The following is a 24,542-nucleotide window of genomic DNA, read 5'->3' as shown; positions in this document are numbered from 1 at the left end:
GAATAGTTTGGAAAAAATACAGGGAGATCAATGGCTTGATTCAAATTAGTCTTTGAGGCGACCTTAGGCAAAAAGGTCGGGTTAGTTCTCAATGATACTCTGTCTTTGTGGAAGACCAAATAGGGGGGGCGAACAGATAGAGCATGAAGTTCAGACACCCTCCTAGCCGATGTAATAGCTACCAGGAATAAAGTTTTCCATGAAAGAAATTTCAGGGAACAAGAAACAGCTGGCTCGAAGGGGGGAAGAATCAAGGATGTCAGCACTAAATTTAGGTCCCATTGAGGAGGAGGACTCCTGACTGGAGGCTTCAGGAGGAAAATTCCTTTCAAGAAGGCCCTACAAAGCCTGTGGGACATGATGTTGTGATCTGCGAACCCGACATGAAAGTTCGAGATAGCAGCCAACTGGACTCTAACTGTGGAAGAAGAGGAGCCTGCATGAAAAATCTCCGCTAAGAAATCCAAAACTGCTTGAACTGGAGCAGTGAAGGGATCAATATTCTTGGCTTTAGCCCAAAAAGAGAAATGTTTCCATTTCCTTGTATAAATCCTCCTGGTAGAGGATTTTAAGGAAGCTACTAGGATGTCTCTAACAGGGTTAGAGATCATAGGAAGCCTGGCTAAGGAAGGAAGTGGAGCAACCATGCTGTGAGGTTGAGAGAAGGGATAGACCGGTGCAGCTGACCGGATTGGTGAATCAGAAGATCTGGCACTGGGTCCAGATGCCACGGCTGCACCAAAAGGTGACGATGGAGGAACGGAAACCAAATTTGTCGAGGCCAATAAGGAGCAATGAGAATCAATTTGGCTCTCAAAACGGTTGCTTTCTGGATAACTTGAGGGATCAGAGGAAAAGGAGGAAAGGCATAAAGAAGTCCCTGGGGCCAATCCTGGGTCAGAGCGTCTCTGGGGGGATGGCCTGGCAGTGGGAAGAGAGAAAAGAAGTCTGGGCATTTGCTGTTTTGGGGAGTAGCAAAAAGATCGCAAGATGGGCGACCCCATTCCAGAAAAATCTCTTCCACTATAGATTGCTTGAGAGACCACTCGTGAGGCATGAGAATAGCTCTGCTCAATCTGTCCGCTAAAATGTTGGTTTTCCCAGGGATGTGCGTTGCTACCAGAAACCGATGAGAGGAGATCGCCCATTGCCAAAGTCTGAGCGCTTCTCGACACAAGGGGTAGGACTTGGTTCCACCCTGTTTGTTGATATACCAAACTACAGACATGTCTGTGTGGACTGCAATTGTCCCTACGGGAAGAAAGTCGTTGAGGGCTTGCAACGTTAAAAGCACTGCTCTCATCTCTAGGACATTTATGTGCAGGTGGTATTCGAAAGGTTGCCACGTCCCATGAACCATCCTGCCCTGATAATGACCCCCCCCACCCGATCAGGGAGGCATCCGTGGTGACAGTGGCTACGGGGGATGGGGGTACAAATTGTCTGCCTTGGCGAATCTGGGGAGAAGTGATCCACCAAGCAAGATGATTCTTGCAAATCTGTGTCACCAGAATTTGGTGACGCATTGGAAGTTGTTGGTAAGACCACTGAGTGAACAACATCCACTGAAGAAGGCGCATGTAGAAGCGAGCCAGGGGAAGAAGAGTAATGGCCGCAGCCATGAGGCCTAACACCTTTAGAACCATTCTGGCCTGTACCTTCTTGTTGGCTAGAATGATCCTGACATGACTTTGAATGTCTGAAATTCTTTGATCTGTAAGGGTAGCTGACATCTGAACAGTGTTTAAGTTTGCGCCTATGAAGGTAATAGACTGGCAGGGCAATAAGGATGATTTTTCGGAGTTGATCGAGATGCCCAATTGAGAACAAAGATTTATTGTGTAATCCCTGGCTTGAACAAGCTGATGCCTGGTGGTGGCTGAAAGAAGCCAGTCGTCGAGATACGGAAACACCTGGAATCCTTGACGTCTCAGGTGAGCCGTGACCACTGCCATACATTTGGTGAACACTCTGGGGGCTGTAGTGAGACCAAAGGGCAGGGCTCTGAACTGGAAATGACTGGACCCCAGCCGAAAGCGGAGAAATCTCCTGGAGCGTCTGTGAATTTTTATGTGATAGTACGCATCCTGAAGATCTATTGAGCACATCCAGTTGTCCTTCTGTAAGAAGGGCAGAATTGACTGAAGAGTGACCATTCGAATCTTGTCTTCCTCACAGACTTGTTGAGTCTGCTGAGATCCAATATTGGTCTCCAGTCTCCCGCCTTTTGGGGACCAAAAGAACCTTGAGTAGATTCCGGCTCTGAATGATCTGTTGTAACTGGCTGAATGGCTCTTTTTTGCAGTAGTTTTAAGACTTCTAACTCTGCAATTTCCCTTAGACCGGGTGGTACATCTGGAAGGGAATTTGAGTGATAGAAAGGACTTTCCTCGAAAGGAATTTTGTAACCCTCGGATATGATCGACTGTACCCATCTGTCTTGAGTGAGGGAACGCCAGGCTTCTGGGTACAGCGATAGTCTTCCCCCGACTGCCTCCAAGGACGGACAGCCGGGCAACATCTCAGGGATGCTGAAAGGGCTTGTCAGAGAGAGGCTCTCTGCTTCCCTGGTTTTGTGGACCCCCTCTGCCTCTAGAGTGGCGTCTGTTGTTGTTACCCCCTCTGCCTCTAGGGGTAAACTGACCACGTGAATCCGGCGTGACTCCTTGGGATTTGTGGAACCACATTTTGCCACCCTTCTGCCCTTTGGGGTAAGGTCTAGAAGGGGTGGAAAAACGGACTCCTACGGCAGAAAGAGTTTTGCCGTCCTGCTCACACCTGGTCAACGTTTCCTTCACTTGAGGGCCAAACAAAGCTGACCCATCAAAGGGAGAGTTTGTGAAGGATGCCTTAAAGGGATCTGCAAAATTACAGAGCCGCATCCAGGCTTGGCGTCTAAGGGCCACACCTGTACCTGCGGCCCTACTCGCTCCATCAGCAGCATATGATATCAGTCGCATGGAGGAGTTAGCAATAGAATTAAGGGTTCCTAGCTGCGAAGCAATTTTTTCTTGAGCCCCTGCAGCCGTAGGATCCTGTACTACTTCACCTAGCTCCTTAAGGATATCCCTCTGGAGTCTGGTGAAGTGACATAGGTAGTTCAGCGAACGCATAGCAAAGGTCGCTGAAGAGAACATCCACTTACCATATCTATCCATGGTCCTAGAGTCCTTATTAGGAGGATGGACAGGTACGGAAGGATCTGCAAGTTCCTTCTTAGTGGCAGCCGCCACCACCATGGCATCAGCGGGGACACCTTTTGTGAGGAATTGCTTGTCCGACGGGGCAGTAATAAATTTAGAAGGCCTCCTAGGGACTGGCTCTACAGAGTCAGGAGCAGCCCACGCCTTTCGAGCAATAACCTGCATAAGGGGATCGAAAGGCGGAGACACCCAGGAGGTGGAGGGCCGAGATCCAAACATCTCCAGGTATACTGACTCATCTTCAGAGGGATTATTGGTGGGCCAGTTTCCCCTCTGTCTAAGGAGTTCTAGGATGTCTGAGAAGGAGACATCCTCAGAGGGGGATCTTGGGGATCCCTCTGACTCATCTAAGTCAGTATCTGAAGTGATAGACTCGGGGGAGTCTACGTGTTTCCTCTTACAGGTCCTCTTCCACGGAGGATCTCCTGACAAATCAGGAGAAACCTCGGAAGAGGGGGTTCTTCCCAGTGGGGAAACCTGAGGCGGAGGATCTCTGGGTCCGGGAGCAAGAGAAGTGGCAGAGATGTCGACAGGCACCATAGAGGGAGGAGCTAAGGGAACAGACTGCTGGCTGAGTCCAGTGGCCAGCACACTCTTCATCACCTCGAAGGCTCCCCTCCCAGGGAGGTCCGAGAGAACCCGTTCCGAAGAGCCAGGAACTCCAGGACCCACCGAAAAGGAAGGCACCAAGGCAGATGTCGGAGCCGAGCTCACCAAGGCCGAGGCTCCAAGGGGAAGAGTGGGGTCGGACAAGGGTCCGATGCCACTCACCCCCTCGGAGGAGACCAGGGAAGCCCGACCACCGAATCCCTCTAAGGAAGGTCTCGAAGAGGAGATAAGAGTAGAGGCTGAAGGAGCAGAAGGGGGTATCTGTCCCTCAGCCATAGCAGAAACTATTCCCGAAGACTCCAACTCCAAACTCTGGGGTAGAGTCAAAGGAGGAACTGCAATGGGGTGTGGACTAATAGTCGTCTGTTGAGACGGACTATGTAGCATTTGGGCCAGTGCCTGTGATTTTAATAATCTACTGACCACTCTCTCTAAATCATGGTCAGAAAGTCTGGATGACCTGGAAGATCGGCTCCGATGGCTCCGTTCCGAGAGGAGAAGCCGGAGCCGAGAGTATCGGCTCCAAGGAAGGGGACCTAGACCTCTTCCTCGAAGGAACCATCGGAGCCGACGAAACCTTAGAAGCTGTCGGAGCCGACAACTTCTCGGCTCTGACAGAAAGTTTCGATGCATCGGCTCCGGCCGGAGCCGATACAGACATAAACGTAAGGGTGTCGGAGCCGATCGGCGCCGACACAGAAGCCTGAGCCACATGGTGATCGGAACCGATCGGAGCCGACACCGAAGTGGTCGAACCAGAATCGGCACCGATAGCCATCGGTGCCGAAGGTTTGTGCAAACCAGAATCAACTCCAGCCGGAGCCGATCTCGACTCTGAAAGAGTCGGAGCCGAGGCCACAGGCTTGGACACAGAAGCCTGGGCCTTGGAAGACTTAGAAGTCTTAGATGGAGCCGACGTAGCCGGAGAGCCCTCCGGGTTAAGAAGGCCCCTCAAGATCAATTTATTTCTTCTCTCCTGCAGGACTCTCTGGCTAAAAGAATGACATATAGCACAGGAGTCCTGCAGGTGAAGAGGCCCCAGGCAGTAAAGGCAAGAAGTGTGACCGTCTGTCAGAGACATCTTCTGACAGCACGAGTCACACTTCTTAAAGCCTGAGACCCTTTCTTTAGACATGGTGTAAAAAATACACACACACAACACCTGTCCAAGAAATTATATTATATTATCCCAAAAGGAAAAACTATGTCAATAAACACACACACACACCCTAACAAGGGGGGGGGGGATGGGATGGGAGAAGATCTGACTAAAAGTTTTAAGGAGACAGGGAAATTCTAGTCAGAATGGGACTAAAACTAGACTAAAACTATTAAAAATAAAGTTTAAGAAGAAAAAGGGGCAAAAACAGTAATGTATAAATCACTTACCAGGAGCTGGTAAAAGGAGGACCTCATCAGTGAAGCGGCAAACGAGATCTGGATACTTACTGCCTTGCATCATGGGATATGGGGCTGCCTCGAGCTGGTAAAAGTGACTCTCGAGCTTAGCAAGTGCCGAGTCGGAGCCGAGGATCGGCTCCGAACCCATCAAGCAAGAATGAAGGCGAGATTGACAACTTAACATCATTATTTTAAACAATAATAAAAGTAGATACATATTTAGAAGTATTAAAAATCTATTACATCTGTATCAATCTACTTCCTATACGCAAGTACACATCTCTTCACATTTTCAGTGAAGAGAAAAAAAAAAAAAGATTTCGAACTTTAAACTGCAAATCAGTATCAGCTTGCTGCACAAACTTCAAGAAGAACCTTTTTGTTTTGGCATTTCAGTACATGAAAAAAACTCGAGCTCTTTATCACACTCTCTAATACTTTGCACCCATAACAGCTGCCCTTTGCCCTATCCTTGTTATGTTACTGTGTATGATACAGTTAACATGAACATTAATTTGATGGGAGACTGAGTTTCATTTGAAGAAATGTAAGGGCAAAATGCAGATTAATTTTAAATTACTGCATGGATATCATACAATGTGATTTACAGTTAGGGTCTAGTATGGATAACACCTATACAAGAGGAACTTTAAAAAAATGAAATAGACTATTTTGTACATTCAAATAATTTGAGATTATTAGCTTATAGAAAGTGATTTACATTTTACATATTTCACACTTCTGTTTACCACTGGCATTGACTTACATTGCATTGATGAAAGAGAATGTATTAAAGGACTAACTGAATGAGTTATTAATACAAAATAATGGTTTTATGAAGAACATTTGTTGTGGTGACAACATATTATAATGGCACTATTCTATGCTTTCTGGACTTTCTGATGGCTTACATTTAAACAAATATATAAAAAAGCAACTTGTGAGAAAGAAAAATGTGTTTTACAACAGGGTTTTGTGTTTTACAGGCTGGGAGGATGGCATAATGGTTAAGTTGTTTACTTTCCAGACTCAAGGTGAAGCGTTTGATTCTCACATGGGGTAATTGGCTATGCTTAAAATGGCCCACAAGGGCAGTTAGCCTAGTACTAGTCTATGAACCTATGAACAACAGAAAAAGAAGGTAAATTAAAACATTTAATATTCATATGAAACATGGCTACTTACTTCAAATTATCATAATTTACAAAAATATGAAGGATTACTGAATTCCCTTAACAGTGAAAGAATAGAAACCTTGTTATATAAGCAGAGGCACACTGCTGAAAGACAAAAAAAGGGAAATTTCTCCCTTTTTTCACTTAAGTAATTAAAATGCGACAATTGATATGTATATAGACTCAAAAATGTTGATGATTTAGTTACATCACAATATAACAATAGTAGAATCCTTTATAGGTTAATCAGTATTTGCTAGGCTATTGATCTGCAAAGATCTTAAGAAACCTAGCTATACATTCTATGGTATTTTATAGCCCTTACAATTTGTGCTCCTATACAAAGGACTCTTATTTGGCCAGGAAGATCATTTCCATGGAAAGAATAACAAATGGAAATAGACAATGAAATCCATCAAGATAAAGTACATTTAGAAAAAGGGTAACCCAGCATTTTGTCGTAAAAGGAAATAAAGTGTTGACTAGATTTCCTGATAGGTTTTGTCTTGCCAAAGTAAAATATCAGCTATCAACATCTACAGAAAAGTAGTTGTGTATGTTAAAATTACCATGACAGTAGATGTTTGAATGATCACTGCTGCAGTATCCTTACCTATATGGGTTATATCTTGCCAAGGATATAACTGCTGTCCAGCACCCAAAGCTTCAGGACACCATAGATGTGCCAAAACTGTCAGGCAACTTGGGCTGAGCGGACTAAAAGGAAAGGGTGGGTATGAAGCCCTTCACAGCTTTATTGCTGCCAAAGGGTATGTTCCTTCAAGGCTTTCAAGGATAAACAGTCAGACTGTGCTTTCCTTTTCCGGACAGATAAGTTCCCTTTGGGAAAAAAATCCATTTTCTTAATTTTGTTGATGAGTTTATTCATTTCTTCTTCAGGAATGTTATTTTAAAGCTAGAAGTATTGTGTTTTAATGGACTGTCTCAATACCAACACTTTTAAACTCAGCGCTTTTTTTTCTGTCAGTTTAAAAGCAGTGTAAAGTAAATGAAAATTTTTTTTATGTGGAGATACTGTATTTTGTTTTACTTTTGTGGGGATAGTATAGTGTTTCAAACTGCTTTTTACTGTGCTTTCTGTCAAAAAAGTAACTTTTGTGGACTGGTAGGGTGTAACTGGCAATTGCTGCTTGCCTTCCCAGAGAAAGAGGCAATATTTTTGTCTTGACAGTGAAACAGACTACGAGCGCCATGGTGAGCCCTTCTTCGAGCCACAAAAAGGAGAAATTAAGCAAAAAGCCTTTCCTACCACAGCAGGATAGCTATTTGCCTCAGCCGCAGGTGGGTGACTCACATATAGCTAAGGTTACTGCAGCAGTGATCAATTAGAAGCTCATTGCAAAATCCTTTCTTCTTTAGTTGGAAATGAAAAAATGTAAGCAGCTTGGCAGACTGATTCAAAGATAGTTCACTGTCAACTTTATGCATAAATTATGGATTTGCTTTAAGGGTTAGGCTAACTTTGTGAAAAATAAGAAAGGAATAAAACCATAAGGACCTGAAAATGCAAAGTGTGTGGGACACCAAGGACAGACGCAAGCACATAAACATAAAAGAATGCTTGCCCTGATCAATGCACTCAAATCTCAGAATCTGCTTTGGTCTCTAGGACCTCTTCAAGTTGTTACAAACAATACCACAGTCATGTGGTACATCAACAAATAAGGGGGAACCTGGTCATATATCCTTTTCAGATTGGCCATGTTAGTTTGGGACATAGCTACATTGCACAGTCTCACTCTACAAACATCCTATATTCCATCAGAGCAAAACTGTGTGGCAGACAAGTTGAGCAGGACAAAGACAGAGCATCGTGACTGGAAACTAGATCAGTGTTTTTTCCAAGATTTGATCCATCTGTGGGGAGTTCCTCAGGTAGAGCTTTTTGCCTCCTCTTTGAACAATCAGTGGGGCAAGATCCTGTTCCAGAACTCCATGCATGAGGTCCTGGAAGACGGATGCTTTTTTTTTCTTGGATAGGAATGCTCCTGTATGTTTTTCCGCCCATTCCACGGATATCTAGGGCTCCCCTTCTTTTGGAAATGCCCAGGGGCAGTTACTGCAAGCTTCCTCATAGACTGGAGCTACTCACACAAGAACAGGAGGGTTGGACAAACACCAACCACCAATCAACTTCAAATGACTGTCTGGAAGAAATGTTTTAATTTCCTTTAGGCAACTGTTTACTGAGGACATTCAGCAGGTTCTAATGGAGTCAAGAAAGCCTGCTACTACAAAAAAATATATATTAGTAAATATAAAAAGTTCCCTAACTGGTGCCAACAACATAACCAACATCAATTCAGGACTAGTTGTTCTCTGGTTTTTCAATATTTGTGTGAGTTACTATTCTATGGCCTTTCTTACTCCTGCATTAAGACTCATTTATCAGTCATTTCACCATATTTGTCCATGAAACCTCCTCTTTCAATGCATCTTCATGTCAAAATGTTTTTGAAAAGGGTTTTGCATAAGATACCGCTAAGAAAACCTGTGGGCCCTCTTGGGATCTTAATTTTGTGTTAGAGACGTTTAGACTTGCTTCATTTGAATCATTAACCTGGTTGACTTGAGGTTCCTAACATAGAAAACAGTTTTACTAATTGCTCCAACCTCTGCAAGAAGGGTATCCAAGTTACAAGCTCTTATGGTGAGTCAATCTTTTTCATTTTCTACAGAGACAGGATTTCTTTGAGAACTAATACTTCTTCTATGCCTGAAGTGTTATCAGAGTTTACTTTAAAGCCAAACTATCCATCTCTTATTTTCTTCTTTCTTGAACCTGAAAATGAGGGAAAAGGATACTCCATAGCAATCATAGACTTCTTGGGTACTATCTTGACAGAACCAAATCTTTCAGATCTTCAGATTAGTTTTGTTAACTTCTTGTGAAGGTAAGAAGGGGGACAACCTGTGTCAGAACAGACTTTTTCCAAATGGTTGCCTGAGTCTATTACCTTCTGCTATATTCACCACAAAACTATTCCAGGCAGGGTGAAGGCCCACTCTACTAGGGCCATGACATCATCTATGGCATTTTGGAAAGGACTGGATTCATGAAGTATTTTAGAAGCTATAGCATGGTCCTCTGTACATACTTTGACAAAGCACTATAAGCTTGATTCCTTCTCTAGGTCTAGATCAGGTTTTTCTAGGAGCATTTTCCAGGAGTAGCAAAATCTGCTTCGTTCCTCTAGTGCCCTTGTATTTTTGGTGTGCTGATTATGCCAGGTTGTGGACATTTATATATTTTTTGTTCCTAGCATTGTCCTTTCAGGAATCAGCCTTCCTCTCTCTGTTGGCATGAATGCTCTGAAGGGCTTGACACCCAAACCTATATTTTTAGGCACCTCAGCTCAAGCTATCTGATGGCTTGGTCATGCAGAATGTGCTCTGAAGCATTAGAAGCTGGGCGGCTGTTAGATCTTATGCAGGGTATCATCCATAAAGCTAAGACGCAGTAATGATCGATATGATGAATATCATAATTAAATAATACCTGCTAGAATACATTAAAACTTTCCCTGAATTACAAGCAACAGTTTAGAACAGTCCAAACTAAACTATATCTAAACTTGGAAGTTCGGGTACTGCTTGGTTAATAAATAAAATACTTTGACTAAAAAACAGATTTGAAAATAACCACCTAAATGAAATCCAATCTTCCTTTGCTTTTTCCATAAATCCTTGGTGGAATTCTTCATATAAGGACCACATCTGTGCATAACTTTCTATATCTTTTTTAATGTCAGTTGACAAAGAGGTATCAGGCTGTTGCAAATCAAAATGAGAACAGTCATCCCTAGGGAGAAAACAAAAAAGAATTATAAATGACCAGGAATTCAAACAATAAGAAATCACATAAAGGTGAAGTCCTTCCTTAGCTGCAGCTTACATTCATACCCATCTCCCTAATCTTAACCACTTAAGTGTTATCTATACAGTTTTAGAAATAAATCATAAAATACAGTTGTGTAAAATCTTACCATAAAGTACAGTTGTGTACACTTACCATAAATGTAGATGTTCAAGTGTATTCACTGTTGCAGTCACATTTGGGTTATCCCTGCCAGGGTATCACTCAGCCGGTCCGAACACCAGAGACTTAGTATTTCTGCTTTGGTTGCTGTCACTTGAGGACTGATATTAGGTCGTCAGCAGTATAAGGTAAGGCAGCCGATGCCATTACATCAGTTTTTCTTGCCCTAACCTGTCAGGAGCCCCCAAGTAGGAGGCCAGGTTCTGGTGGAAGAACCCCACCAGTGGAAAATAAATACCAGTACATCCCTTGTAAGGAAAGGAAAACAGCAAGGTAGAATGCTAATAAAAGGAGAAAGAAGAAAGGGGGATGGAGGGAGGGAAACCAGGACTGCAACAGTGAATACACTCGAACATCTACATTTATGGTAAGCATACACAACTGTACTATGTTCTTCGTGTTTCACTGTTGCAGTCATCACATTTGGGTTGATTCCCAAAGCTGAGGAAAAGGGTGGAGGCAGTCAAGAAAACTAGGGGCTGGCTAGGATGCCCTGCAAGACTGCAAAGGCAAACCCTGCCCTGGATTTGGAGAACAGAGGCAGGTGGTAATCCTTGGTAAATGTGTGAACAGAAATACAGGTGGCAGCCTCCAGGACGTCCCTGGTGGGGACTCCTCTGAGGAAAGCTGCAGAGGTTGAGGCTGCTCTGGTGGTGTGCCTCCTGACCCCCTTGGGGGGAGACTTTCCATGCTGTTTGTAGCAGAAATGGATGAAGTGCACTATCCATTTGGAAATGGTTTGGAGATGGCTTTGCCTTCTGCCCCTCCAGCAAAGATAACCAGCAATTGATCAGACTTTCTGAAGGATTTAGCCCTGTCTAGATAAAATATGAGCTGTCTGTGCACATCTAGAGAGTTAAGAATCCTTTCCCACTTGTTCTGGGGATTAGAAAAAAAAGGTGGGCAAATGAATGGATTGGTTGAGAGCCACACTGGACACCACCTTGGGCATGAAGGATGGGTTAGTTCTGAGGGATACCCTGTCTGCATGGAAGAAGATAAAGGGTTCCACAGCCATGAGTGTTTGCAGCTCAGAGACTCTTCTGGCTGAAGTGATGTCCAGAAGGAATGCCGTCTTCCAGGAGAGAAATTTTAGCTCTGCAGAAGCAGCTGGTTTGAAAGGGGGAAGGGTTAGCTTTTCCAATACAAAGTTAAGGTCTCAATCTGGTGTTGGTGCCCTTCTGGGTGGCCTCAAGTTTCTAGACCCTCTTAGGGAACTGTTTGATTGAAGGGTGTGAGAAAAGGGGCTGCTCAGTGGGGAAAATGAGCAGAAATAGCAGAAGCATGAATTTTTATAGCGGAGAAAGAGAGGCCACTGTGTAGTAGGTCAGCTAAGTAATCCAGGATGAGAGGGAGAGAGGGCTGTGCCATATTAGCTCCCTTAGCCTGAATCCAGGTGCAGAACCTTTTCCATTTATCAGCGTAAGACTTTCTGGTGCTAGGACGTTTGGCCTCACAGATAACATCCAGAAACTGTTTACTGAGATTGGCAGATTGGGATTAGGGAATAAGCCAAGCTGCCAAATTGAGTGTCTGCAATTGGGGATGCATGAATTCCCCTTCCCTCTGGGTCAGGAGGTTTGGGATCTGAGGAAGATGCCATGGAGGTAGCGGGGACAGGCTGCACAGCAAGGGGTAGCAGTGCTGCTGGGGCCAGTCTGGAGCTATAAGAATGGTCCTTGGTTTTCCTCCCTTATTTTGAGCAGTACCCTGGGTATGAGAGGTAGGGGAGGAAAGGCATAGACCGATAGATTGACCCAGGGGAAGGACAGGGCATCCACTTTCCAAACCATGCAGTGATGCTCCCTGGTGCAGAATCTGCAGAGCTGATGGTTGGTGTGGGAGGCAAAGAGGTCGACCTTTGGGGTTCCCTATTTCTGAGTTATTAGGGTGAAGGTACTTCTGGTGAGTTGCCACTCTTGTGGGTCTAGAATATTTTTGTTTAACTTGTCTGCCAGAGAGTTGAGAGAGCCTAGTAGGAATTGTGCTAACAAGTGTAGTTGCATGGCAGAGGCTGTGTGCCAAAGGGTCATGGCCAGCCTGCATAGAGGGTAGGAGTGAGCCCCCCCCCCCCCTGCTTGTTGATGTACCACATCACAGTGGTGTTGTCTGTTTTGATCAGGAGAGCCCCTGGAGAGAGAAAGGGCTTGAAAGCTATCAAGGCATGCTGCACAGCCATCATCTCTTTTTGATTGATGTGCAGAGGGATTTTTCTGTGGGCCCCATTGGCTCTGTCTGCATCTGCCGGCCAGGTGTGCACCCCAAGCACAGTCTGATGCATCTGTGGTGAGGGTCTGGTCAGTGGGGGGTGGGGAGAAAGGGATTCCCTTGTTGTGGGAGCATGCTGTTGCCCACCAAAGAAAATATTTTCTGAGGCAAGGAATTATAGGTAGAAGAGTTACCAAGTCTTGAGAGTGTTAACACCAAAGGCTCTTTAGGTACCACTTGAAGTTTCCTCATATGCAGTCTGGCATATGGAATGAGTAGTATGCACGATGCCATGAACCCCAGAGCTTGCAGGATCTTCCTTGCAGATAGCTGGGGCCTGGTGGCTAGTTGAGAGAAGTAGGCTGTCAGGAAAATGTGTTTCTCTGGAATAAGGTATGCCATCTAGGATCCTGTGTCTAGACTTGCACCCACGAAGATAATCCTTTGGGTGGGCACCTGTTTAGATTTCTTTTCACTGATCGTGTACCCTAGGGAGGTTAGTGGGGTCTTTACAAAGACCAGGTGCTTGAGCAGCTTTTCCTGGCTGTCTGCCTGAATAAGGTAGTTGTCTAGGTAAGGGTAAATCTGAATATTTCTTTGACTGCAAAAGGCAATGGCCTGAGCCAGACATTTTGTGAAAACTCTAGGAGCAGTAGATAAGCCAAAGGAAAGTGCAGAGAACTTAAAGTGTTGTGATCTTCCCCTGATGCGGAGATATTTCCGGAAAGATTCCCTGATAGAAATGTGGAGGTAAGCCTCTTTTAGTTCCAGGGTGGCTAGCCAAGCATCCTTGGAGAGCATGGGTAGCAGCTGTTGGAGGGTGAGCATTTTTAATTTTGGGATCACCAGGAAGGTGTTTAGAAGGGATAGAATGAGGATGGGGTGCCAGGTGCACTCCTTTCTGGGCACCAGGAAAAATCTGGAGTAGAAACCTTGGCCTATCTGTTCTGCAGGAACATGCTCTACTGCCCCCACAGAGAGCAGGGAGAGATTTCTTTTGAGCCTCTGTCCACTGATTTGATGGTAGATATGGAAACTCTTTTGGGGTTGGAAGGGTGTGGAAGGAAAAATTGTATCCCTGAGACACAATGTTCAGAACCCAGTGGTCCTTGGTAATGGTGGCCCAGGTGGCTGAGTGAAAGGAGAGTTTTCCTCCTAGGGGTAAGTGACGGTGGGCAGAGGGAGGGAGTGGAGGTGAGTCATTGTGAGTTCTTACCATAAGGGGGTGGCTTAGAACTCCCTGATTTTGAAGTGGAGGTAGTCCACTGCTTAGATCTCTGCATTCCCTGGGGCTGCTGTCTGGGGGGGTGGTCTGCTTCCACTGGGCCTAGGCTGGGCAGGTTTACTGGGAGCAGGAAAGGACCAGTGTTTGGAGGGACAATGCATGCTGAACCTAGGTGGCAGGAGCTGCAATAAATCCTTAACTGTTTGCATAGATTTTGCTTTTTCTTCCATCTTTTTTAAGACCTCTTCTGCCTCAGTGCCAAATAAGTTATCTTTGTGCAAGGGGGCATCCAACAATTTAGATTTTACATGGTCCGGCAGGGGCTGTTCATTAAGCCATACATGCCTTCTAATGGCAGATCCAGTGACTGCTGCCATGCAAGAAGCTTCTAGGGTGTCAAAACCAGACTGCAGGGTGTGTTTAGTTACTTGACTTGCAGAATGCATCAACTCTTGTAAATCTTTAGATTCTGCCCAAGCAAGAAAGGAAGACATTTTTTGTTTAAGGAGTTCCAAGGTATGTTGCTGAAATTTCAGCATATGGAACTGATAAATTTAGTGCCCTGATAGCAAGAGTAGCCGAGGTGTATACTTTTTTACCCCATTTGTCCAATGCTCGGGAATCCCTGTCTGAGGGGGTGGGATTCTTAGCAAAGGTTGCTTTAATCCCTTTTGGCCCTAGAGAAATAACCTCAGGGACAGCTGTAGGATTTCTAAAAAGATATTTGTGCGAGTCAGGGACTCTATAATACCTGTCTGGCTTTCTGGGAGGAGGAGGAAGGGCATCAGGTGTCAACCTGGATTCAAGGAGAACATCCTCCACAACATCCAAGACTGGGGGGATGGCCAAGGGTCTGTGTTGTGGAAGATCCAGGAATTCCCTGACTCTATTTAGATTGAAGATAGTCCTGACATAAAAAGATGAACATAATGTGCATGCCGCTAAATTTTATTTTATTTATTTATTTGCAGTTGGTTTACCAGGATAGTCCATTGGGCCAAAATGAACCTGTTTTCAATGGAGTCCTGGGGAGAAAAGCTCCAAAACTAAATAGGTTACGGTAGGTTATTCATAGTAGTTATACAAATTATACTATTATACAAAAGTTAAAGATACAAGAAAACAATTTCAAATAATACAGCTAAACTAGAATTAATACAGACTAGTGATGAAATTAATAGATAATACAGACTAAAAGGAATATTGCATGAAAGTATTGAGAAATAATAAGATATTAGGAAGCATTGCATGAAAATAATGAGAAATAACATATTAGGAAGTAGTGCACGAAAATATGCACTTTTTTTCAAAAAATACAGTATTTAAATTGATTTTAACTGTGTTGCAGGAATATTAACTGAACTGGAAGTTAGTCAGTGTTTGCTGAATTTTATTATTTGCTAGTAATTACAGGTGTGGGGGTAGCCACATTCTTTGATTTCCTGTCCTTGCCTATTTAAGTGGTACAGTGTGAAATATTTTCTGCTTAAAAACCTCAGCTTTGGCCGGCTAAGAACTAGCTGTATTCAACTGGACGTATAAGAGAATTTAAGTACCTTTATCTGCACTTTTTTTTTTCAAAAATACAGTATTTAAATTGATTTTAACTGTGTGTTGCAGGAATATTAACTGAACTGGAAGTTAGTCAGTGTTTGCTGAATTTTATTATTTGCTAGTAATTACAGGTGTGGGGGTAGCCACATTCTTTGATTTCCTGTCCTTGCCATTTTATGTTGTACAGTGTGAAATATTTTCTGCTTATAAACCTCAGCTTTGGCCGGCTAAGAACTAGCTGTATTCAACTGGACGTATAAGAGAATTTAAGTACCTTTATCTGCACTTTTTTTTCCCAAAAATACAGTATTTAAATTGATTTTAACTGTGTTGCAGGAATATTAACTGAACTGGAAGTTTTGACTCTGCTCTTCAGTTAGTCCCACCCACCCTCCCTGTTTTTGTTTTGGTGTTAATCTTAGTGGCCTTGAAACTGCCCGCCCCTCTTGTAAATTTGTGTTTGGATACTCCTTCTGGGCCCATCTTATTTGCTCACTCAACTGACTGCAGTGAGATCATATTCTGATTTCAGGCACTCCTACTGTGTACGAAGAGAGCATCTGGGAAACAGAAAAAAAAATTTAAGCTTGTTTCCTGCCTTTCCTGTTAAGTGGTATAGACTATTTGTAGGCTTCTGAGCCCCCAAGCCCTTCTGTGTTGGAGGGAAGCCTTCTAGCTTAGTTTTTTTTCTTATAACTAGCCAGTTTTCTAGTTTCAGCACTCAAATCTGTTTCTTTGATCTCAGCACTTGTTCAAAAAAAAAAAAAAAAATTTCATCTGCTTTTACTGTACTTGTGTTTCTACCTGCTTTATTTTACTTTTGCATCATCTTAAAAGTAATCAATTGTATTTATTACTGCTTGGTGTAACTCATTCTAAGCCTTTTGGTTTAAACACTTGGGCTTCGGACCAGTTGCTTTGCACTGAAAGGGTTTGTGGTCTGCACTGTAGTGGCAGAACAGGTAGCTTACATCCTTCTAGGTTGGGAACTGCTGATTGAGGGCTCAGTGTCTGTTATTCTAAAAGTGTATTAATTCTGGTTTAAGCACTTGGGCTTTCAGGCCAGTTATTTTACATTAAGAGGGTTCGTGGTCTGCACTCTTGTGGGAGGAGAGGCTGGACTCTGCCCTTCTGAGCTGGGAATTTCTGGTTAAAGGCTTATAGTGCATGCATATCTGAACTGCTTCTTACTGAAGTTGGTGCGCCTTGTTTGCTGTAGCATAGACTGGATTCGGGCCTCCTGGATCTAGCTTTGCTTGTGTAACTTGAGCACTAATCCAGGCATTCTATAAAGTATTCAATTGTATTTATTACTGCTTGGTAGTAACTTGATTAAAGTGTAGCTATCATTCTAAGTCTTTTGGATTAAGCACTTGGGTTTCAGACCAGTTGTTTTACATTAGGAAGGTTTGTGGCATGCACTGTGGTGGCAGGACAGGTAGCTTTCATCCTTATAAGTTGGGAACTGCTGATTGAGAGCCCAGTGTCTGTTATTCTTAAAGTGTATTAGTTCTGGTTTAAGCACTTGGGCTTCAGGCCAGTTATTTTACATTAAGAAGGTTCGTGGTCTACACTCTTGTGGGAGAAGAGGCTGGACTCTGCCCTTCTGAGCTGGGAATTTCTGGTTAAAGGTTTATAGTGCCTGAATATTTGAACTGTATCTTACTGAATCCAGGCCTGCTGAATCTAGCTTTGTTTATATGCTTGTTGTTTGATTGCTTGTTATTTCCCTGGAACGCTAATTCCACCTAATACGCGGCTTAGCGCTTCTGTGGATCACTAGTGATATCTGCATTGCTTACTGTACTTATTTCCTTGTTTCACTTGAAAGAAAGTTACTGTTTGTCGTTTTTGCATTTAAGTTACCTGTAACACATTGCACTTAAGTTACCTGGCACTTGCTCACTAAAGCAATTATATAAGTCAGCACTAAAAATTAAAAGCACTACACACTCACTCCCCACTGGCCCTTGTTTTCAATTATAAAGGAATTCCCAATATTATTCTAGCATGTCCAAAGGTCAGTTGTCAATCTCCTCTCCGGTCCAGATGGTGAATCTGGGAATCTTGAGGCAATGTTACAACTGCCTCATGTACACAGACAACCCTCTCCTCCTCCCAACAAATTCCAACACATGTGAGAGATGTAACCATATAGCCAAACTGGAGGCTAAGCTCTCTCAACTCACTACTGGCATAACCAGTCAGGAGGAGAAGGAAACCACACTCACTACAATTCCAGTCTCACATAGACCTACCACGACAGCAAACCAAACACATAATCACACAAAAACATACTCGGAGGCTCTAAATAAAGATCTGCCTAAGCAGCAGAGACCTCCAAAGCAGACACCCAAGCAACCGCTACCCCAAAACAAAACACGTGCAACACATATCTCACAAAGCCAGTGTGCCGAACAGTCACAGCCCTTAAGACTAAACAACACACCTGATACACTTGTAATAGGTGACTCTATCGTCAGGCACACTGACGTCCCGCTCACCAGGCTGAACAAGGAGAGGGTCACGGTGAGCAGCCTGTCGGGCGCTAGGATCCGCCACAAAACACAAGCACTCAGGTCACTCCAAGACAAGTACAAATATGACTCAGTCATTGTCCATGCTGGTGTGAATTACCTGAGACGTACCTCCCTGGACTACATGAAAAGAGACATAGAGGAGCTCTCTGTGCATGTAGCCCAGGCCGGTATGACCCTGACCTTGAGTAGCATCTTACCCTCACCAAGAATGATGCCACAATATGAAGACAAGATGATCAATTTCAACAATTGGCTTAAGTACTGGTGTCATTCAAAGGGGATCCAATGCCTGTCAGCTTGGGATGATATGCTCGACAAGCCACGATGCTTCGCTAGGGATGGCTTGCACCTGTCACCCCTGGGCTTTTGGATATTGGCAAAGGCTCTTGCTACCCCCATAGTGCCTTTTTTAGGCAAGGCTCAAAAGACAAACCCACCTCCATAGGTATCACAAGGGATAAGAAACTAAGAGTAATGCTACTCAACGCCAGAAGTCTAAACCTCAAGATGCACGCACTCAAAACTCTCCTTAGCATGGAGAACATCGATATCTGTGCAGTAACAGAAACCTGGTTCAGGGCTCCCAAGAGCACCCCAGCACTACCAGGTTATACCTCATACAATGCTTTTCGGCACCAAAACTTGGACCAAACCACAAAAGGAGGGGGAGTATCGATATTCATCAAAGATACCCACACCTCCAGGTTGGTGGCAAAGCACGAAGCATCAGAGACTATCTATGTGCAACTAACAGTGGGTAAAACTGCCTTCCAGTTTATAGCCTGCTACAGACCACCCTCCCAAACCCAGGAACCCCACTCGGCCTCCCTGAGAACACTGGAAAATATGAAGGTCTCTCCAAACACCATTATATTGGGCGACTTCAACTACCCAAACATAGACTGGGAGCATTACTCTAGCTCCAACACCCTAGCCCAAAGGTTCCTAGAATTTATAAACTCAAATGCTATGCAACAACTTGTTACCACTCCTGCAAGAGGGGAAAATATACTGGACCTGATCAACACCAACATGGGGACTCTATGCTCCAGACCAGAAGTGTATCCTTCACTGGTAAGATCAGACCATAAACTAATCTCACTGGATATTCACATCCCAACCCCACCCCCTGCCCAGAAAACCACAGTGAAAAGCTTCTCTAAAGCAAATTTCACACTCCTCAAAACCGAGGTGGAATCCTTCAAAGCCCCCGGGCCTGTGGAAAATATGGCCCAGACCGCAGAATCCTTTATAAACGCATTCTATGAACACCTTCAGGAATGCATGGATCATGCAATCCCAAATAAAACCAAGACCCAATCCTCCAAAGGCAGACGTCCTGTCTGGTGGACCCCAGCCATAAACAAACTATACAATAGAAGGAGGAAGCTACTAAATGATAGAGCAAAATCCCAAAAAGGGAAGGCATCACTGATCAGTATTAGCAAAAAACTACGGGCACTCATAAAATTGTCTAAGGCCAGCTTCGAGAGAAAAATTGCACAGGACACTAAGGATAATCACAAGGCTTTCTTTAGTTATGTTAGGAACCTGGGTGGTAATTCCCAGATATGCTCAGAATTAGTCCAAAATGACAAAAAATACACCGAACCCACAGACATTGCCAACATCCTAGCTGACAGGTTCAGCGCAAACTCCCCCCCCCACCAAAAGGGCAAATATCTATCCCAGCAGAGTGCTGCCCCCTGACATCTCAGATGCTCAGGTAAGAGCCGCCCTCTCCAAAGCAAAAAACACAGCATCAATGGGACCAGACGGTGTCCCAGGCTGCGTCCTACATGAACTCCAAGAAGAGATAAACCCAAACATAAAACTACTGTTCAATCTCAGCCTTACTACAGGATATGTGCCCAAAGAGTGGCGTACAGCAACAGTGGTCCCTCTCCATAAAGGTGGTGCCTCAACGATTCCTGGAAACTATCGCCCCATAAGCCTGACTAGCTTGGTCTGCAAAGCTATGGAAAGGATCATCATGGACCTCATAAATAAAGATATTGGGGACCTACAGACACTGGATCCTACCCAGTTCGGCTTTGTTAAGGGCAGATCCTGCCTCTTAAACCTGGTTGATTTCTTTGAAACAGTCACCAAGGCCATTGACAAGGGGAAGGTGGTCCACACAGCCTACCTGGACCTCACAAAAGCCTTCGATACAATACCCCACTCGGGCATTATAGATAAGCTCACCAGCTTAAATATAAACCCCTATGTCACTAGATGGGTTGCAAACTGGCTCAAGGACAGAACCCACATGGTTAGAATTGCTGGAGCCATGTCGGACTCCAAACCAGTTACAAGTGGCGTCCCACAAGGCTCAGTCCTGGGACCGCTCTTGTTCGGTATATATTTCTCGGAGGTACAGGCCAACACAGAAGGACTGTGGCTGACCAAGTTCGCAGATGACTGCAAACTGGGCGCCATAATCAACTCTCCAGCCGACACAAGCATCCTCCAAAAGGGCCTCATAGAAACAGACAACTGGTGCCAGAGCCATGGCCTCAAGCTAAATGCCAAAAGTGTATAGTCATCCCCTTTGGCAAAAACAAAGTGCCCACAAATTACCACACAGGTGGTAATCCATTAAGTACAGAAGAAGTAATTAGGGACCTGGGGACCCAAGTTGATAGCAATCTCTCATTTGACAACCACGTGGCCAAAGTGGTTAGAAAAACATTTTATATAGCCCACCTAATCATGAAGGGACTCACATCTAGATCAGGGGAGGTCATTGTGCCTCTTTACTCATCCCTCATCAGGCCCATAATTGAGTACAATGCCCCTTTTGGGATGTACCTTACCAGACACCTGCAGCAACTGGAAAGACCCCAAAAGTACCTCACCAAGAGGATCAAAGGGCTCAAACAGATGCCATATGCTGCCCGGTTAAAGAAACTCCAGCTCTACTCAGTGGCATACCGCCTGTTCAGAGACGATCTGTGCCTGACGTATAAAGCCATGTCCAACCCAGAATTAATGGACATGCTGCACCTCAGAAAATTCAAATCCCATCGAGCTACGCGCTCGAGAGACTTGAACCTCAGCACTGAAATAAATAGGACATGCTGGTGGGACAGATTCATAACCCAGAGGTTCCCTTCACTCTGGAATAAAATCCCACTCCAGGTTAGGCAGAGTCCCTCATTGACACTCTTCAAGAGGAATCTTGATGAGTGGATGGGAGATCGTAGGTTTACCCCGGGTATCACTTCTGTGTCACTGTTAGACAGAGGCACAGTATACTAACCTTTAAAAAGGGCATAGCAAAATAAATTGAAAATGGGTGGCGAAAGCCAAACACATTCTGGCTAGGCTTATAAATGCCCTAGGGCAGATAGCCTAGTATGAACCTATGAACCTATTAGGAAGCAAACACTTAGGAGGTGTGGCCTAGTGCATTCTTTCCAAATATCATAGGAATATGGGTAAATAATAAGAAAAAATGCAGGAGGAAAACAGGGAAAAGAAGGAAGATGGAAATTGCAAGTGTTAGTTATGTGGGGTGGGAGCAAGAGCATTCCTACTGGGATACTAGATGTGAATGAAGAGATCTTTTAAAAATAAAATGGTTGGGGGTGGTGCGAATGGATGGTGGTAGGGAGTTCCAAAGCCGTGCAAGGCCATAAGACATTTGCCTGGGGGACGAGTTGGTTTATATACTTCTAATAGATTTTGATTGTTGGACCTTAATATTCTATCAGGAAGGTGCATTTTAAAGGCTGATGAAAGGGAGGGACAGAGGGAGGGGTTGAAAATGAGCTTGTGTGCAAGAGTTAGTTGAACGTATGTGAGATAACTGGGTAGCTCTAGCCATTTTAGTTTTTGGAGAGAGGAACAGTGGTGGGTGGAGGACTTGTGGTTGGTAGCGAACTTGGTGATTTTATTGTAGCAAGAGGAAAGTTGTGTTTTCGGAGAGGATTGTAGATTAGTTGGGAGTGGAGCTCCGTAGAGAAGGGAGGGGATAAGAAATGAGGTAGAGAGAGTGATTTCGGTGGCAGGTGTAAGGTGATGATTTTGAGAGTCAAGTAGTTTTAGGAATATTGAGTTGAAGTGGGCAACTGCATTATCTAGAGATAATGTTTTTAGACAAGTCCAGTTAATTGCTTTTAGAGAGTTTGAAAAGGTTGTTGGGTTACAGTTTTTTTGGTTACGGATAGTAATATAATTATGGGTGTGATGCAGGAGTGATGGGAGTCGATGAGTGAAGATGGGTATATGGTCACTAAGGGGATCAGGAAGAGTGCCACTGTCAGAGAAATAATGGGGATGAGAGACTAGAATCCAGTCTAGAATACTGCCGCTAGAGAGGTTTTTTGAGGGGTGTGTTACAGAGGTTGATATTAAGAGGGGTTTTAGGAGACTGAATGGAGGCCCAGTTAATATTCATGTCTCCTAAGATTGTTTCATTGCTAATATTGTTGGAGAGCCAGGAGAGGATATCTTCAAGTGTAGAAATATTATCCCCTGGGGGGATGTAGAGTGAGGCTATACATATGTGTTTATGTAGGTTAACTTGGAGTAATGTGAGGAGTAGTTCAGCGTTTTTAAAGTGTGGAATAGGTTTGTTATAGGGGGTAACTGACAATGAGGACGAGTATAGGAGAGCTACTCCACCCCCTTTTTTAAGGGACCTGTCTTTTCTTATGATAGTGTAGTTTGGTTGAATAATTTCAGAGTCTTTTATATGGGGTTTTAACCATGTTTCAGAGATGGTTAGGATGTCAGGTTTATTATGTATGAGCCAAGCATGGAGGTTTGGGACTTTGTTTACTATACTTTGGGAGTTAAAAGAAGTAAATAAAATGGACTTGTCTGTAGTGGAAGATGTGGAGGGGCCTGGGTTGGGATGGATGTCACCTGATACTAGACTGGAAATTAGATGTAAGAGTGGATTAGTGAGGTAGTTGGACAGTTTAGTAAGTAGATTGGGTTCTATTGTGAATCTGAAGCATTTGCTAGTTACTATGGGGGTAAAATATTTATGAGAGGTGATAAGTTTGTATGGGAAAAGTAGGAGGTTATTTATAGGATATAGATGTGAAGAAATAGGAGTGTGTGAGTATGGCAGAGGGGAGTTAAGGTGGTTGGTAACATGGGGAGATTGTGAGTGGTGTGAGTTAAGGGGTTGGGTGAGGTAGTAAAGATAGGATAAATTAAGAAGTAGTAGAAGTAAAAAGAAGATGAAAGAGGGTTTTGAAAGCATGATGAAATGGGGAGTATGTAGAGTTGAAATGTTGTTGGTGAATTATATGTGGATATAAGGGATATTTATGTATATAGGATCTGGTAAGTACTGAAATAATAGTACAGGAGTGGAGAGTTGTGTTAGGATTTGAAGGGGTGTGGTTAGGGAGTGGGAGTAGAGGGAAAGGAGAAATCCTATTGGCTAGGTGGGATATTCTTGGGAAGGAAATGAAGGTTAATTTGGGTGGGAAAAAGGGAGTGTTTGTTTTCAGAGGATATGTGATTGATTGGAGTAGAATGGCAGTGGGTGTGGTTATGGGGGGAATATAGGTAGAGGTGCTGGGGCGGGTGGGAAATGGGGGCAGGGTAGGGGAGCGGAGTGAGCCCACAGGGCGAACGGAGCGGGTAGAACCAAAGAGGGCTGGAGAGGTTCGAGAGCCTATCAGTGGAGCGTTGTTTGCAGAGGGGTAAGTTTGCAGAATGGTAAGTAGAGGGGACCTGAATGTGTTGGGTAAGAGTGGGCTATGAGAATTTAGGAGAGAGAGTAAGAAAAGAAATGTTAGAGCTTAGAGTGGGCTAAAAGAGTATAGGAGATAGAGTGAGAAAAAGAAATTGTAGAGCTTGGAGAGAATACATGAAGTGAGTGAAGTGAAGTCTATTTTAGTGGGTGGAGGATGCCACCTAGTGGACAAATGCAGAAGTACACTTTAGTCCACTAGGATATTCTCTGGACCAAGTTGGACTGAAGGAAGAAGGGAGCTAGTCTAAGTCAGGGAACAGGATGAGGGGGAAGAGCAGAGAAACTGGAACAAGGGGGGGTTTAGGCTGCTGGCTTTCCTGGCAGGGAGTATACTAAAACAGCTAGCAAGGCTTAAACAGTAAGGTGATTAAAGGTTTAGCAGCAGATGCACATACTTCCTTAGATTCTTCTTGGTTCAATTTCCAAAAAAGGGGATGAGGCAGCAGAGTTGTTACTATTGCTTGAGCAATTGGATGAGCTGTATTAATTTAGTTAGGTCTAGGTGTCCACCCAGGCGTAATCACAAGGTAAATCAGGGCAAAAAATAAAAATTATCAGCTGCTGTATTGCAAGTCGCTGCACATCTAAATATATGTTTCCCCTGTATTTAGATGTTTAAACACAGTGCTTTTTTGCAAATATCTTCACAACTACAATTCATACAAGGATATGTGCCAGCTTTAAGAGATGTTGTTGTTGTTTCTTTATACTTTGAAAATCTTTATAAAATAATTTTATTTTTAAATTCTGAGAATTTTTATATGCAAAGCTGGGCTTGTCTTCTAGTATCTGCCGTAGTTCTGGCATAGCCATCAGTATACTCCAGTTCTTTTCAATAATTTTCT

General features: G+C 43.9%; 1 protein-coding gene across 2 annotated transcripts in view; it reads right to left on the bottom strand.

Moving 5' to 3' along the window:
• DYNC2H1 (dynein cytoplasmic 2 heavy chain 1) overlaps nt 1-24,542 on the bottom strand; it is a 6,555,988-nt gene that overhangs the window by 4,346,912 nt on the left and 2,184,534 nt on the right. For both annotated transcript variants that reach the window (XM_044072582.1, XM_044072581.1), the window contains one exon: nt 10,056-10,211. In XM_044072582.1, the coding sequence (XP_043928517.1) occupies nt 10,056-10,211 (156 nt within the window). The remainder of the gene's footprint in view (nt 1-10,055; nt 10,212-24,542) is intronic.

This window comes from Protopterus annectens, chromosome 5.part0 (assembly GCF_019279795.1).
Source record: "Protopterus annectens isolate FY-2018-M chromosome 5.part0, PAN1.0, whole genome shotgun sequence".
Taxonomy (NCBI): domain Eukaryota; kingdom Metazoa; phylum Chordata; order Ceratodontiformes; family Protopteridae; genus Protopterus; species Protopterus annectens.
The sequence above is the reverse complement of the archived record's forward strand: the minus strand, read 5'-3'. Positions and strand labels throughout refer to the sequence as shown.